We start from the raw sequence: 16,938 nt of genomic DNA on the forward strand, positions 1-16,938 counted from the left end.
CTTCATAAAATAAACCACAGCCTCGCAATCTCACAAGCTCCTGACAGGGCTCATCAGGTAGGCACCTCCCTTCCTCTGTGTTTCACCAAATTAAGCCCACAGCACCTCTAGAAAACTCAAGGAAACCCTTGAAAACCACTATATATATGTGTGTGTGTGTGTGTGTGTGTGTTTGTGTGTGTGTTGTGTGTGTGTGTGTGTGTGTGTATATATATATATATATATATATATATATTTAGCACAAGCTGTTATGGGCACAAGCTGAATGAACCTCCCTATATTTACCCACTGTGCAAATCCCCCATGCAGCCAGTCACTCCCTAACCCATTAAAAAACAATACTGGCCACAGAGGCCATCCCAATCCCCACTGGCACCATTACTGCATATTCAGTGCTACCAGTTCCATGTGGATTTTACCAGCTATACCTGCAAGCGTTCCCCAGTACAGCACCTCTACGCTGGCCTGCCCAGTGACTAAAGCCATACCGAGTCCCACTGGCACCATTACAGCATGCTCAATGCCCAACAGTTCCAGACATGGCAATGACATGACAGCAGCCCACCGGCCTGCTCCCAGTCCTCCATGTACACACCAAACACCTCACCCATTCCATCTTCATAATGCAATCCCCCAACCAGCCTATGTTCTCCTCATCCACAGACACTGACCAGCCTTTCAGCCACTTCAGATCATTCCTTCACAGCTACCCTTAGCTTACAGCCTCTAAAACCAAATTCCACAAGCAAGAATGTGGCAGACATCTACAAATCCCCCAGCACCTTTCTCTCTCTCTGCTGGCCTTATACACGCCTGCCACCCACGCTCTCTCACCTCAGCCACCAGGTCTGCTTATTTCAGCTTCTTCCTTCTGAATCCTTCATCCACGACATCCTCAAATGGAGTTGCTAACTCTATAAAATAAACTATCTGCTCACCCTCGGAGTCCCACTCCATATCCTGCCTCAGAGTAGTTAAAGCAGTACACTGTGGAGCCTATAGTTTGTTTTACCTACATCTGCTACCAATTACCGATCTTGCAATTTTCTGCCAATATAATTAGCCAATGCTCACACTTCGGTACAGTGCCACTCACACCCAAACCTAACAGTTCGATTCATATCACTAATGGGTACAGGGTTAACAAGCTAGAGAAGTAAGCACCTGATTATGTATCCCTATATATCGTCCCTGACAAGCTAACCTCACATAATGTATAATATAATGGTAATTATGGATTATACACACCAGATAAGCACCCGAGTTAGAACACAAGTGCTGAAATTGAAACATGGAATAGTCTTTGGTATGTGCTGGGCTAAATAGCAGAGAATTAGCAGGACCTGTATTCTTTGTCCATTTGATTCTGGGCTGGGTAATCTGCGTTCACCGATCTTTAATATTCTGGTTCATATTTACTAGGAGCAAAAACAGGATAAAACTCTACCTCAAGGACCCATTTTTTAAAAACATTATCGACGCAACATTGATTGCTTTTCCGCGGGATACTATTCATAGTTCGGGCATGTCACCGGGACGCTCACCATCATCCCCAAACTTCCCGCTTTGACGTTAGACCCACGTGGTTGATCTGCGCGGTGGGTGACGTGTATCTTGTTGGACTGATGAGGTGAACAGTGGGCGCGTCAAGTAACAGCTCAGCTCACAATCCGAGTTTGTTCTGTTGGACGCCAGTAACGTAAACTACTTTTTGGGGAATCCCACTGTATTTGACCACCGGTCCCACGTACAGTGTCAAATTTCACATTATCATGTGGATGATACATCTGGTGCTCCAGACCAGCTGCAGATTACTTCAGCATGCCCCCCCCCCCCTCCCCCCATACCTTCATTCACATCAAGCTCATTCACAGCAGCTAGGACTAATGGAAATTAAAATGCAATTAATTGCAGTCTTGTCGATACTGCTCTGGCCAACATCAACAACATGTGGTTCCATAAGTTGTATTGGGTGGTAAAGGTGCCGCTGGTAACAGTGCACTGACTCTGCTCAGTACAGCTTCTGCTTACACCTCAGTGTATTTCTGTGCAGCCAAGGTGACCTATTTAATGTCAATGTACACACACACACACACACACACACACACACACACACACACACACACACACACACACACGGTCTTGTTGCTAATATTTAGCGAAATAATCCTAGACCTACAGCTAACTCTCACCCTGCCCTTACCCTCCTAAGGCAAAAGCAAATCGTTTGGCTCTTTCGGGTCTTCAAAAGAAAGTCCCAGTTGTACCTGTGGGGATGACAAGGACTTCCTCACAAGGTCAACAACGTCAGATGTTCCAATCATTGTAGGGACATTTGGTCAACATGGAGACATGTCAACACGTTCACACACGCTTGCATGCCCTCTTCTTCCTCCCATCATCACATCACACCTTCACACCATCAGGGGCTTTTCATTTCACAAACCAGTGGTTTTTCACAGAGCCCCACAGAGCACTGCAGCATATGAGCTTTAAACTATACTGCAGCCTGCTTTAGTAGCTTCTACAGTATACTACAGCCTGCTTTAGTAGCTACTACAGTATACTACAAACTTCTTTAGTAGCTAATACAGTATACCACAAACTGCTTTAGTAGCTACTACAGTATACTACGGCCTGCTTTAGTAGCTTCTACAGTATACTACAGCCTGCTTTAGTAGCTACTACAGTATACCACAGCCTGCTTTAGTAGCTACTACAGTATACCACAGCCTGCTTTAGTAGCTACTACAGTATACTACAACCTGCTTTAGTAGCTACTACAGTATACTACAACCTGCTTTAGTAGCTTCTACAGTATACCACAGCTTGCTTTAGTAGCTTCTACAGTATACCACAGCCTGCTTTAGTAGCTACTATAGTATACTACAACCTGCTTTAGTAGCTACTACAGTATACTACAACATGCTTTAGTAGCTACTACAATATACCACAGCCTTCTTTAGTAGCTACTACAGTATACCACAGCCTGCTTTAGTATCTTCTACAGTATACTACAGCTTGCTTTAGTAGTTTCTACAGTATACTACAACCTGTTTTAGTAGCTTCTACAGTATACTACAACCTGCTTTAGTAGCTACTACAGTATATCACAGCCTGCTTTAGTATCTTCTACAGTATACTACAGCTTGCTTTAGTAGTTTCTACAGTAAACCACAGCCTGGTTTAGTAGATACTACAGTATACTACAACCTGCTTTAGTAGCTACTACAGTATACTACAACCTGCTTTAGTAGCTTCTACAGTATACCACAGCTTGCTTTAGTAGCTTCTACAGTATACCACAGCCTGCTTTAGTAGCTACTACAATATACCACAGCCTTCTTTAGTAGCTACTACAGTATACCACAGCCTGCTTTAGTATCTTCTACAGTATACTACAGCTTGCTTTAGTAGTTTCTACAGTATACTACAACATGTTTTAGTAGCTTCTACAGTATATTACAACCTGCTTTAGTAGCTACTACAGTATACCACAGCCTGCTTTAGTATCTTCTACAGTATACTACAGCTTGCTTTAGTAGTTTCTACAGTAAACCACAGCCTGGTTTAGTAGATACTACAGTATACTACAACCTGCTTTAGTAGTTTCTACAGTATACTACAACCTGCTTTAGTAGCTACTACAGTATACTACAGCTTGCTTTAGTAGTTTCTACAGTATACTACAACCTGTTTTAGTAGCTTCTACAGTATACTACAACCTGCTTTAGTAGCTACTACAGTATACTACAGCTTGCTTTAGTAGTTTCTACAGTATACTACAACCTGTTTTAGAAGCTTCTACAGTATACTACAACTTGCTTTAGTAGCTACTACAGTATACCACAGCCTGCTTTAGTAGCTACTACAGTATACTACAACCTGCTTTAGTAGCTTCTACAGTATACCACAGCTTGCTTTAGTAGCTTCTACAGTATACCACAGCCTGCTTTAGTAGCTACTATAGTATACTACAACCTGCTTTAGTAGCTACTACAGTATACTACAACATGCTTTAGTAGCTACTACAATATACCACAGCCTTCTTTAGTAGCTACTACAGTATACCACAGCCTGCTTTAGTATCTTCTACAGTATACTACAGCTTGCTTTAGTAGTTTCTACAGTATACTACAACCTGTTTTAGTAGCTTCTACAGTATACTACAACCTGCTTTAGTAGCTACTACAGTATACCACAGCCTGCTTTAGTATCTTCTACAGTATACTACAGCTTGCTTTAGTAGTTTCTACAGTAAACCACAGCCTGGTTTAGTAGATACTACAGTATACTACAACCTGCTTTAGTAGCTACTACAGTATACTACAACCTGCTTTAGTAGCTTCTACAGTATACCACAGCTTGCTTTAGTAGCTTCTACAGTATACCACAGCCTGCTTTAGTAGCTACTACAATATACCACAGCCTTCTTTAGTAGCTACTACAGTATACCACAGCCTGCTTTAGTATCTTCTACAGTATACTACAGCTTGCTTTAGTAGTTTCTACAGTATACTACAACATGTTTTAGTAGCTTCTACAGTATATTACAACCTGCTTTAGTAGCTACTACAGTATACCACAGCCTGCTTTAGTATCTTCTACAGTATACTACAGCTTGCTTTAGTAGTTTCTACAGTAAACCACAGCCTGGTTTAGTAGATACTACAGTATACTACAACCTGCTTTAGTAGTTTCTACAGTATACTACAACCTGCTTTAGTAGCTACTACAGTATACTACAGCTTGCTTTAGTAGTTTCTACAGTATACTACAACCTGTTTTAGTAGCTTCTACAGTATACTACAACCTGCTTTAGTAGCTACTACAGTATACTACAGCTTGCTTTAGTAGTTTCTACAGTATACTACAACCTGTTTTAGAAGCTTCTACAGTATACTACAACTTGCTTTAGTAGCTACTACAGTATACCACAGCCTGCTTTAGTAGCTTCTACAGTATACCACATTCTCTTTTAGTAGTTACTACAATATTCTACAGCTTGCTTTAGTAGTTTCTACAGTATACCACAGCCTGCTTTAGTAGCTACTACAGTATACTACAACCTGCTTTAGTAGCTTCTATAGTATACTACAACCTGCTTTAGTAGCTTCTACAGTATACCACAGCCTGCTTTAGTAGCTTCTACAGTATACTACAACCTGCTTTAGTAGCTACTACAGTATACCACAGCCTGCTTTAGTAGCTACTACAGTATACTACAATCTGCTTTAGTAGCTTCTACAGTATACCACAGCCTGCTTTAGTAGCTACTACAGTATACTACAATCTGCTTTAGTAGCTACTACAGTATACTACAGCCTGCTTTAGTAGCTTCTACAGTATACCACAGCCTGCTTTAGTAGCTACTACAGTATACTACAATCTGCTTTAGTAGCTACTACAGTATACTACACCCTGCTTTAGTAGCTACTACAGTATACTACAACCTGCTTTAGTAGCTTCTACAGTATAATACAACCTGCTTTAGTAGCTACTACAGTATACCACAGTCTGCTTTAGTAGCTTCTACAGTATACCACATCCTCTTTTAGTAGTTACTACAGTATACCACAGCCTGCTTTAGTAGCTACTACAGTATACTACAACCTGCTTTAGTAGCTTCTATAGTATACTACAACCTGCTTTAGTAGCTTCTACAGTATACAACAGCCTGCTTTAGTAGCTTCTACAGTATACTACAACCTGCTTTAGTAGTTACTACAGTATACCACAGCCTGCTTTAGTAGCTACTATAGTATACTACAATCTGCTTTAGTAGCTTCTACAGTATACCACAGCCTGCTTTAGTAGCTACTACAGTATACTACAATCTGCTTTAGTAGCTACTACAGTATACTACAGCCTGCTTTAGTAGCTTATACAGTATACCACAGCCTGCTTTAGTAGCTACTACAGTATACTACAATCTGCTTTAGTAGCTACTACAGTATACTACACCCTGCTTTAGTAGCTACTACAGTATACTACAACCTGCTTTAGTAGCTTCTACAGTATAATACAACCTGCTTTAGTAGCTACTACAGTATACCACAGTCTGCTTTAGTAGCTTCTACAGTATACCACATCCTCTTTTAGTAGTTACTACAATATGCTACAGCTTGCTTTAGTAGTTTCTACAGTATACCACAAACTGCTTTAGTAGCTACTACAGTATACTACAGCCTGCTTTAGTAGCTACAACAGTATACCACAGCCTGCTTTAGTAGCTACTACAGTATACTACAACCTGCTTTAGTAGCTACTACAGTATACTAAAACCTGTTTTAGTAGCTTCTACAGTATACAACAGCCTGCTTTAGTAGCTTCTACAGTATACTACAACCTGCTTTAGTAGCTACTGCAGTATACCACAGCCTGCTTTAGTAGCTACTACAGTATACTACAATCTGCTTTAGTAGCTTCTACAGTATACCACAGCCTGCTTTAGTAGCTACTACAGTATACTACAATCTGCTTTAGTAGCTACTACAGTATACTACAGCCTGCTTTAGTAGCTTCTACAGTATACCACAGCCTGCTTTAGTAGCTACTACAGTATACTACAATCTGCTTTAGTAGCTACTACAGTATACTACACCCTGCTTTAGTAGCTACTACAGTATACTACAACCTGCTTTAGTAGCTTCTACAGTATAATACAACCTGCTTTAGTAGCTACTACAGTATACCACAGTCTGCTTTAGTAGCTTCTACAGTATACCACATCCTCTTTTAGTAGTTACTACAATATGCTACAGCTTGCTTTAGTAGTTTCTACAGTATACCACAAACTGCTTTAGTAGCTACTACAGTATACTACAGCCTGCTTTAGTAGCTACAACAGTATACCACAGCCTGCTTTAGTAGCTACTACAGTATACTACAACCTGCTTTAGTAGCTACTACAGTATACTAAAACCTGTTTTAGTAGCTTCTACAGTATACAACAGCCTGCTTTAGTAGCTTCTACAGTATACTACAACCTGCTTTAGTAGCTACTACAGTATACCACAGCCTGCTTTAGTAGCTACTACAGTATACTACAATCTGCTTTAGTAGCTTCTACAGTATACCACAGCCTGCTTTAGTAGCTACTACAGTATACTACAATCTGCTTTAGTAGCTACTACAGTATACTACAGCCTGCTTTAGTAGCTTCTACAGTATACCACAGCCTGCTTTAGTAGCTACTACAGTATACTACAATCTGCTTTAGTAGCTACTACAGTATACTACACCCTGCTTTAGTAGCTACTACAGTATACTACAACCTGCTTTAGTAGCTTCTACAGTATAATACAACCTGCTTTAGTAGCTACTACAGTATACCACAGTCTGCTTTAGTAGCTTCTACAGTATACCACATCCTCTTTTAGTAGTTACTACAATATGCTACAGCTTGCTTTAGTAGTTTCTACAGTATACCACAAACTGCTTTAGTAGCTACTACAGCAGGGGTACTCAACTGGCGGACCGCGGTCCGGATCCGGACCCGAACGCAGTCCTGTCCGGACCCAATCTCATTCCTGATTAACTGGATACGGACTAAAACAAAACCGGAGCATTTATTTCAGGGCTATTGAAAAAACACTCCGTCACGAGTGTTACGTTTGCCATCCCCGCTCAACAACTTACGTTCGCCACCCCCGCTCAACAACAAGCCTGCCTGGTTGACGCTTCGCGAGCGGCGCGAGGGTCCGCGCGGCGAAAATGACGTAATCGCTGTGGCTCCGCGTGTGCGCGAGTGCCTCGCGCGCTGTCGGTTCGCGAGGTCGTGCACCTCTCGAATTTTGTAACTTCGCGCCGCGCTTCAGCGCAATGAACAAAGTCACGTTTTCAGGGTTCATACACCTTTATAAGGTGGAATTCAAGCACTTGTACGCCACTTTCAAGGTTCATTTCAATATTTCCCAGCATGTTAAACATAATTAGTTAAAAAAACGCCCAATCTTCACGTCTTCACGTTCTCTCATGTTTCGTCCTGGCTCGTATACAAGAGGCTCGTATTTGTTAACCTAATACAAGAGAACTATTCAGTCAGACAGATATTTGTTGTGAAACCAAGTAGTTACAATTTCAAGCATTTTAAAGTACTTTAACCTAAATTCCAGCACTTTTCAAACCTGAAACATATAGCAACATTAAAATTGGTCAGGTAAATGTTCATTTTCCTGTTTTGAGGGGTGTTTCTACCACATATCGTTTCGGACAAAACGCCCATCGTTTAGGACAAAACGCTCGCGAAAGTATAAACGCCTCCACCGTTCGCGCACCGTTCGCCACCCCCGCCGCACCGGACCTCAGGTCACAGGTATCTGCCAAAACTGGACCGCGGACAAATTTAGTTGAGTACGCCTGTACTACAGTATACTACAGCCTGCTTTAGTAGCTACAACAGTATACCACAGCCTGCTTTAGTAGCTACTACAGTATACTACAACCTGCTTTAGTAGCTACTACAGTATACTAAAACCTGTTTTAGTAGCTTTTACAGTATACTACAACCTGCTTTAGTAGCTACTACAGTATACTACAACCTGCTTTAGTAGCTACTACAGTATACCACAGCCTGCTTTGGTAGCTTCTACACTATACTACAACCTGCTCTAATAGCTTCTACAGTATACTACAACCTGTTTAGTAGCTTCTACAGTATACCACAGCCTGCTTTAGTAGCTACTACCAGAGGTGTATAATCCAGGTTCAGAAAGTAAAAGTCCTCACCAGGATTTTACTCAAGCTTGCTAGATTTTCTAATTAGTGCAATCCAGGTAAAATGAGTGGAATCAACACAATCCAGGAAGCCTGAGCAAAATCCTGGTGAGGACTTTTACTTTCTGAACCTGGATTATACACCTCTGGCTACTACAGTATACTACAACCTGTTTTAGTAGCTACTACAGTATAACACAGCCTGCTTTAGTAGCTTTTACAGTATACCACAGCCTGTTTTAGTAACTACTACAGTATACTACAACCTGCTTTAGTAGCTTCTACAGTATACTACAACCTGCTTCAATAGCTACTACAGTATACCACAGTATGCTTTAGTAGCTACTACAGTATACTACAGCCTGCTTTAGTAGGTTCTACAGTATACCACAGCCTGCGTTAGTAGCTATTACAGTATACTACAATTTGCTTTAGTAGCTACTACAGTATACCACAGCCTGCTTTAGTAGCTACTACAGTATACCACAGCCTGCTTTAGTAGCTACTACAGTATACTACAATCTGCTTTAGTAGCTTCTACAGTATACCACAGCCTGCTTTAGTAGCTACTACAGTATACTACAATCTGCTTTACTAGCTACTACAGTATACTACAGCCTGCTTTAGTAGCTTCTACAGTATACCACAGCCTGCTTTAGTAGCTACTACAGTATACTACAATCTGCTTTAGTAGCTACTACAGTATACTACAACCTGCTTTAGTAGCTTCTACAGTATACCACAGCCTGCTTTAGTAGCTACTACAGTATACTACAACCTGCTTTAGTAGCTTCTACATTATACCACAGTCTGTAATAGCTATACAGTATACAGTAAGCTACATCTTTACTAGATTCTGCAGAAAATACAGCACAACATACAGTGTGCTTTAGTTGTGTCTGCAAAGCACGGTATCAGATCTGCATATCAAGTCACTTTTGAGCTATCAGTGTCAATTGAATCACTAGGCACAGTACAGAAGAAAAATTATGCAATGTACATCTGCCTTTTCCTTACAGCACAAACAGTTAACCAGCCTGCAATCAGGGAATCTGAAATCAGCGGTTCTGTAATCAGGGGATCTGCAATCGCAGGTCCTGTCATTAGGGATTCTGTAATTGCAGATTCTGTCATAAGGGGTTCTGCAATCAAGGTTTCTATAATGAAGGATTGCTCTAATCTATGCATCTGTTTTCAGGGGATCAGGGGTTCTGTATTCAGCAGATCTATAATCATTTATGTAGATGTAAAAAACATTTGTGAGAAATTTAAATGTTAGATTCCTACTTTGAGTGACTCTAGGATGACCCGATTAAATAATGTACAAGACACAAGGCACACGCCACCAAATCACGTGGACGGACAAGTAGCAGCTTGTCCACCTTGGCCCCTGACAATAGTCCATTCATCTCCCTCACTCTGTGGGAGAGAACCGCTCAAGGAGGCTTTGGAAGGACAAGTGAAAAGCCAGTGCCACTGAGCAAAGACAACGACTTTCTCCGTGAATGCCCAAGAACTGGGTTTTTGTAAAGATTAGGGTTACAGTTTGTGGTATCCCCAGCTTCCCTATGGTATTCTCAGTTTCCCAGTAGACATTCCACATATCTGATTAGGCCACATGATAAGGAACAACAGACAAACCCTACTTAGATACGGACTGACCTTCTAACCACGGAGTCAAAGCTTATAAATACCCAGCCAACACTTCAATGATATCAGTGGAGAGAGTAAGCCACTGCAATCACCACCTTCATTGCAAAGGTGTAGAAAATAATACAGGATCTTTGTGTTAGAAGTGCGTGCTGATGTCACGAGGCTTACATCATTGGTAGTGTTCTCGCATTGTTAAATGAAATAACCTCACCATGGGCTTGAGTTGCTACATCCCACTTCATCATCCCCATAAAGAAGAATTTCAATTAAAGCCAACGTTCCTCACGCAGTATGTTTTGAAATGCACGTCGAAGTTTGAGATGAGTGACGCTGACAGAGTATAAGATTACAGGCTGCATTTGCAAGATTTCAGCATATATTAAAAATCGATAATCAGATCTAATATGACAAGCTCAGGAATGCATTATTTGGACCAAAATGTGTTTTCTAATACCAAATATTAATGGTAAATATATTTTTGATTTAGCTACTCACAGCAAAAAATACAAGACAAAAAGCATTTGATTGCAGTAACAATTAACATTACATCATTCAATCCATCTATGTATTTAAGTAATGGTTACAAGCCATCACTACACAGTAACTAACTTGTTATACAGAGTAAGGTTATGTACTAGCACTACTAGATGTACATGTGATAATCACAGAAAGCACGTTTTAATCTACGTTCTAAAATTAAAGCCATTCTCCATGCAACTTCCTCTTTCTAGAAGCAGTAATTCTGAATCATTTATAGTCAAATTGATCTCTCATGCAAAGGAACGGTAGGCCAAAATGGGAATATTTTTTGCAGTGCAGTCTATTCCCTGGAATACCCTGGAATTCTGTGCCGGGATGCCGGTAAAGAGCTCACAGGTGTATTGGTGAAGGCGACTAATGAGAGATATGTGGGTATATGTTTGATTGCGCAACATCTATTTATTATTTGATTTATCACTGAATGGCATCACGAAGTACAAACGTAGACCTACAAGCACTTCATTTGGCCCCAAAACAATAACAAACATGTAGATTTCATGCTGAAATACGGTGAAGGGCCTTTGACATTTTTTCAGCATTATATATATTCTAGCACACCATTAATCATAAGATTTCCTAAGCAAAATTATAATCAGCAAAAATATGATAAACAAACCCAACCCCCGGATGAATCATACAGGAGTTGCACTTTGGAATAATGTGTGTGAGCACACACACATCTATGAGGCAAAAGCGTGGAGGTCATGTTGCTCAGCAGGGTAACCAGCTCATGTCCTGAAGTTCTGTCCTGACGACTACCGGGAAGATGCAGGGAACATCATCATGACGCCAGAGTACATGAAGCCTTAAAAGGCAGGTGTTTGCATACTGTGCATACTAAATAATCATCCATGACCCCCACAATGGCAACATCATGAAGAAATTTGTATATATTTACATATGTTTGGATATTTTTGAATATGCTTGGATTTACAGACCCAACCCAATGAAAAGGCATATTATTTTTTCATCACAAACAATCAGAAGTTCTGGCCACCTTACAAATTAAAACATGTTACACTGAGAAATGCGACCTCCTGGGAGAGAAGGTCCTTAATTTCAAGTGTCAAATGACTTCCAATCTTAGGACCACCTTAGGTATCATTCTCTTGTGTAGAGTGTTTTGGTGTTGTTTAATAATGCGTACAATTACACAAAACTGTACAAAGTCCTTATGTACAAAAATCCATATAGCTTCCATATAATGGTTCAAGCATAAATATAATTGGTAGTAACAAACCCAGCAATTATTTTGCTTAAAAAGCACGAGTGCTACAATTACAATTCGTATCGTGCGTGAATCAAACGGTAACAAACAGCCATCGAAGTTCTAACTATGGCAGCTACAGAAGAACCACAGTGGCCCGTTCCTCTCTGAACGTGCTCCCCCATCAGCACCTCCTCCCGCCCTCATCACCGATGGGGCGGACATGACACTCTGACACCGACAGTCACGAGACGCAGACAGACTTCCCGGGCAATGGAAATTCCGAACTAATCCCGAGTATCTTTGGAACATCTCTGGAATGCACAACGCCAGTGAAACGTCCTTAACAACCATCAGCGCCCCAACTGTCTGAAGCTCTGTGGCATACTAATGCCAGCAAAAGCATTCAGCTTCCCGCGGTCGGGTGCGATCGCGAAACAAGCTCAGTCTTACCTTGTGCCTGCATTTAAGAACTACCCCATAGGCTCCTGTGAAGAGAAGAAAGAAAAGAAATCAATGTTAGAGGGCAGCTTGACCATGGCACTGACATGTCATTCACCATACATTACTCACGATAACCCACGGGTGCTTACAATCCACATTAATTATAATAATCAATATTCAAAAACTGCATGCGTAGTGTATGGACTCTGGTAAGCCTTATAAATAGATCTCAATAGATTAACAATTGTTTGATAGTGTAATTGACTTACAGCCTTAATGCATGTGTAAAAAACATTGCCATCTGTGTACGTGATGTGCGGTAGTAGTCATTAGGGACTGATTACCTGGGAAGACTGGGAAGGCAGAATTTGCATGTGCTGTTTTGGTTGTATTGGAAAAGTGTGCAGGTCTGCATTTAAAAAGGAACACTCTGCCTGCTCAATCTCAAGCGTCTTTCAGGGAAGACAACCAGAGTGTGTACTGACATCTCTCCCTCTCTCTACTCTCAGCCCTACGTTTCACATTAAAAATGTATTCATATGCCCTTTTTCCTAAATATGTCAAGTAAAATATGGAGTCTTTGGAGCAACACTGGAACAGCTGCTGTGATCCGTTTGTGAAACCAATTGTGAAACAATTGACCAAATTGACCAACAATTGACCAAATTTAATTAATTAATTTAAAATGTATGGTCTATTATGGTAAGATCTTTACCTAAATTACAATAAAGAACAAACAAAATGCAAACAAATGTCTTTTTCCTATACTCGATACTGAACGCCGTTAACGCTAATTGGAATGTTCCACAAAACCAGACAAACAAATTTAATTACTGATAAACTCTGCTCTGCTCAAGAAAGAAGTGTTCATGTGAACCATACTTCAATCCACCGAAATCAGGAACATAGCAGAAAAACTGTATCAATCCATAATGCCGGTAAAAGCTGCAAAACCGTTCCAAAATGCCTGGGCATCCGTCAGTACGCACTAACACAAAAGGCAGAAAATTCCACATTGTGCTCCTGTCCACAGGATTTAAACCCTGGGTTTCCATTTGCTCTCGGCTGGTCATTGTCTTCAGCATTCACGTCGGTTTGTTGGCTGCTTTTGTAACTGGCGTGTTTGCGCTCCCGTGTTCATCATTATGTACTCTTGTCGTGTCTCTGTTTGTGGATTTCCTGGCTCTTTGACTACGGGCTGTATTGACCACTATGATTCTGGACTTGCCTATAATAAAGTCCCTCAGTTGCTCTTATTACAGAACAGCCAGCCATCTATGGACCCAGCGAGACTCTGATTTATGGTTGTTCCATTGGGATGACACTCCAAGCGAGTCAGCTACGTCCCAGTGCCAACAAACTGGTAACAGCAAATCCCCCGGCACCGCGGGTGCACAGGTGTCTTGTCGTTCTCGTAAAACCTTGAGGAACAAGAGGAACATTTCCCTTTCTGCTCGTCTTGATGAGGAGACCCCAGGGTAAGTGCTCAGAGGCTTCCTGTCTTGTTCAATCCTACAGGGAGGAGGGACCTGAAGCGCAAAACGAGTTCAGACGGAAGGAACATACAGAAAACCGGTTTCATGGTACTCGGATGGTTTGCATGTCACACTGACCATCCCGTAGCTCATGTGGGGGTAGTATAGGCCTACGGGACCACCGAGGGGCAACTGTTTCTGTGTATCCCTCACATATCATGTCAAGACCCATCCATGGCAAGAAGAAAGTCCTGCTCCATGTTCTCTTTCTGGTTCTGGTTCTGCTTCATGCTCTGTTCCTGTGTCTGTTGTTGGTTCGTCGGTTCCTGGGTTTTCTGTTTGTAGATTTGCCCATAATAAAGCTCATTCTACTCAGTGTGTTTCCAACCTCTCAGAAAAGCACTGAACAACGGTTTTAATGGAAGAATAGCATAGTGGAGACCACAGCTTTCCAAAAACACCACTGTTGTTCCCCGGTGCTACTGGGACAGTGTTACATAGATGGATGGGAAAAAAACTTTGGCACTTAGATGTCCTGATTTGATAAAAAAATAATAATAACTGAATAATGTGCCTCATCCCACCTATGAAACATGGTGGAGGGAGTTACGCTGCCTCAGAACTAGATGTCTACCTCTTTCAGACAGAACAACACAGTTCAGAATTTCAGCACAGAAAATGGGCGATGCAGTAAGAACCACTGAATGGACTGAAATAGTTTTGGAAGAAAGAGTGAAACTACTGAAGGAAACACATGTTGGAGGTCACTGTTGCCATATAATAAGTTCCAATCAGTCACTGAATACACACAAAGGTTCCTACTATTTTTGCCAGACTAAAAAAAAGCAAACAATACATTCAGTATTAAATGTGTCAAGTACTGAACAACATGCTCAGTACTGGCAAGTATAATTGTTTATGTGTCATTACTTCAAGCCAGTTGTGACTATTATTGAAGATCAGACCACATTTTTATCAGTAATGCGAGTACCCACGTAATTCCAAAGCATTCACAGATTACAATGCATTGTACAATGCAGGAATACAAGTGACATTTTATTGTTTCAGAAGCACTGCTCTAAATAGTGATTGTAACACTGAGGGGGAGAGAGAAACAGGGACAGAGAGGAGGGGGGGGGCAGATAGAGTCAGAAAAGGCTGGAACAGAGAGGCAGCGAGAGAGACAGGGAGGAAGAGAAAGAAGGTGAGAGACAATGAGAGAGACAGAGGAACAGAGACCAACAGAGAGGGAGAGAGAGAGTGAGAGAGAGATGGGGGGGGGGCATTAGTAACAACAATGCACACAACCACATAATCAGCCATGAGAAACTCTAGGGAAGGGGCTGTTGGGCAGTGGGTGCCATTGCGCTGCAGCAGGCCTAGGGGGCGCTCTGGGAGCTGGCCTGAGGGAACTTGGCAAGTATGGAGAGCCATGAGAGACAGCATGAGGGAGACTTATCCATGTTTCCTGCTCACGGCATAGACACAGCCATGCCTTACACACCTTGGCAGTGCACACCGTATATTTATGGTCAATTTCTCATTTCTGCCCTGATCCCCACCTCCTTCTTGGATACAAAATATTGCTTTTTTTATTATTGTATTAAATAAAATATTATTAAATAAAACTCTGGCGGAGTTCGTAATAGTGTGTAATGGCTTCGCAACTTTTCTAATGAGCACATTTTCACTGCTTCTTTCCACAAAGCAGTAAGAGGTATTTAAGCCAAGAGTCATATATTTAAGCATTTAATTATTCAACAATTACATGTAAGTATTGAAGAGACATACTTGTCATGATACACCATTAGTGTCAGTCATTAGTAAATAGCAAACGACTTTAGTTAGCAAAAGACTTTAAAAGCATGCAATGCTCCAGCGAGGAGTTCGTAATTCACGACTGGTGGTGATTTGGCGGGAAACAGGATGCGCTCGTCAGACAGGAAGAACGTTCGTTTGGATCACACTCACCCTCTCCTACGATCCCAAGGACCTCAAATTTATTCATCAGATCACCGACAAGACGAATCTTCATGAAGTCAAAAAGGCAGGGCTGGGGTTTGGGGGGGGTGTGTGGATGGGCGGGGTGGTTGGGTCGTCCACGATTAGGGGAGCGGGCGGAGAGAGGAGGTCAGGAGATGCAGCACCGATCTGCTCTTGAATGGGTCTCTGGAGCCAAGCAAATTCTGCGTACAGGCCACGGTACCGTTCCCATGTTCCTAACACACACTCACGGAAACTAGCACACGGCACACACACACAAACACGCACTCGTTCACCTGTGGACGGAAAAGTAAAGGAGGTTAGGAGGAAGAGAGATGAACAACCGTTTTGTCTACATGCCACAGTGCTACCATCTCCAACGACTGGTCCAGATATGACGACAGTGTCATATTGATACAGTTGATAACCAGATGGTGTTAGGAAAGTTTATTTTATGTATTTATATATTGGGCCTGATGTATGTAGATGTTGGAAGTTATACATTTATATATATTTAGTACTGGGCCTTATTTCCAAAGCAATCGCGAGGTGGTAAGGGGACAGGCGAAGACGAGGGTGTGTGTGAAGCTGACCGTAAAGCGATGAGCTGGGATTTGGTGGCATTCGGCATACTGATCTTCTGCAGGGACAACTGATGGAACATGGACGGGGTTCCTAACCTGCTCTGAGGTGGCTGTTCAGATCTGAAGGAGAAGATCGGGTATATGACCACAAAAGATCAAAAGGTTTGGACGTGTAAACGAGGTCTAATGCACATTGCCTCGGTTCTTGGCAGATTCATGCAAGCACTTCTGCAAATGCTTAACTGGTAGGAATCTGAGCATTGGAATATACACAGTGTGAGTCACCATGGAGCCCTCAAGGAATTCTACCATTCCTAGAAGGCAAATTGCCATG

At 41.7% G+C, this 16,938-nt stretch overlaps 1 protein-coding gene across 5 annotated transcripts in view; it reads right to left on the bottom strand.

Moving 5' to 3' along the window:
* Window positions 1-16,938, bottom strand: part of cdkl5 (cyclin dependent kinase like 5) — a 50,588-nt gene that overhangs the window by 32,507 nt on the left and 1,143 nt on the right. For 4 of the 5 annotated variants that reach the window (XM_077022826.1, XM_077022668.1, XM_077022747.1 and 1 more), the window contains exons 2-4: window positions 16,614-16,724; window positions 16,009-16,316; window positions 12,572-12,606 (exon numbers count right to left, since the gene is read on the bottom strand). In XM_077022826.1, the coding sequence (XP_076878941.1) occupies window positions 12,572-12,606; window positions 16,009-16,072 (99 nt within the window). In that variant the 5' untranslated portion in view covers window positions 16,073-16,316; window positions 16,614-16,724. The remainder of the gene's footprint in view (window positions 1-12,571; window positions 12,607-16,008; window positions 16,317-16,613; window positions 16,725-16,938) is intronic. The other variant, XM_077022593.1, reaches the window with a different exon arrangement.

The sequence above is a fragment of the Brachyhypopomus gauderio genome, chromosome 1, assembly GCF_052324685.1.
Source record: "Brachyhypopomus gauderio isolate BG-103 chromosome 1, BGAUD_0.2, whole genome shotgun sequence".
NCBI classification, from domain to species: Eukaryota; Metazoa; Chordata; class Actinopteri; order Gymnotiformes; family Hypopomidae; genus Brachyhypopomus; species Brachyhypopomus gauderio.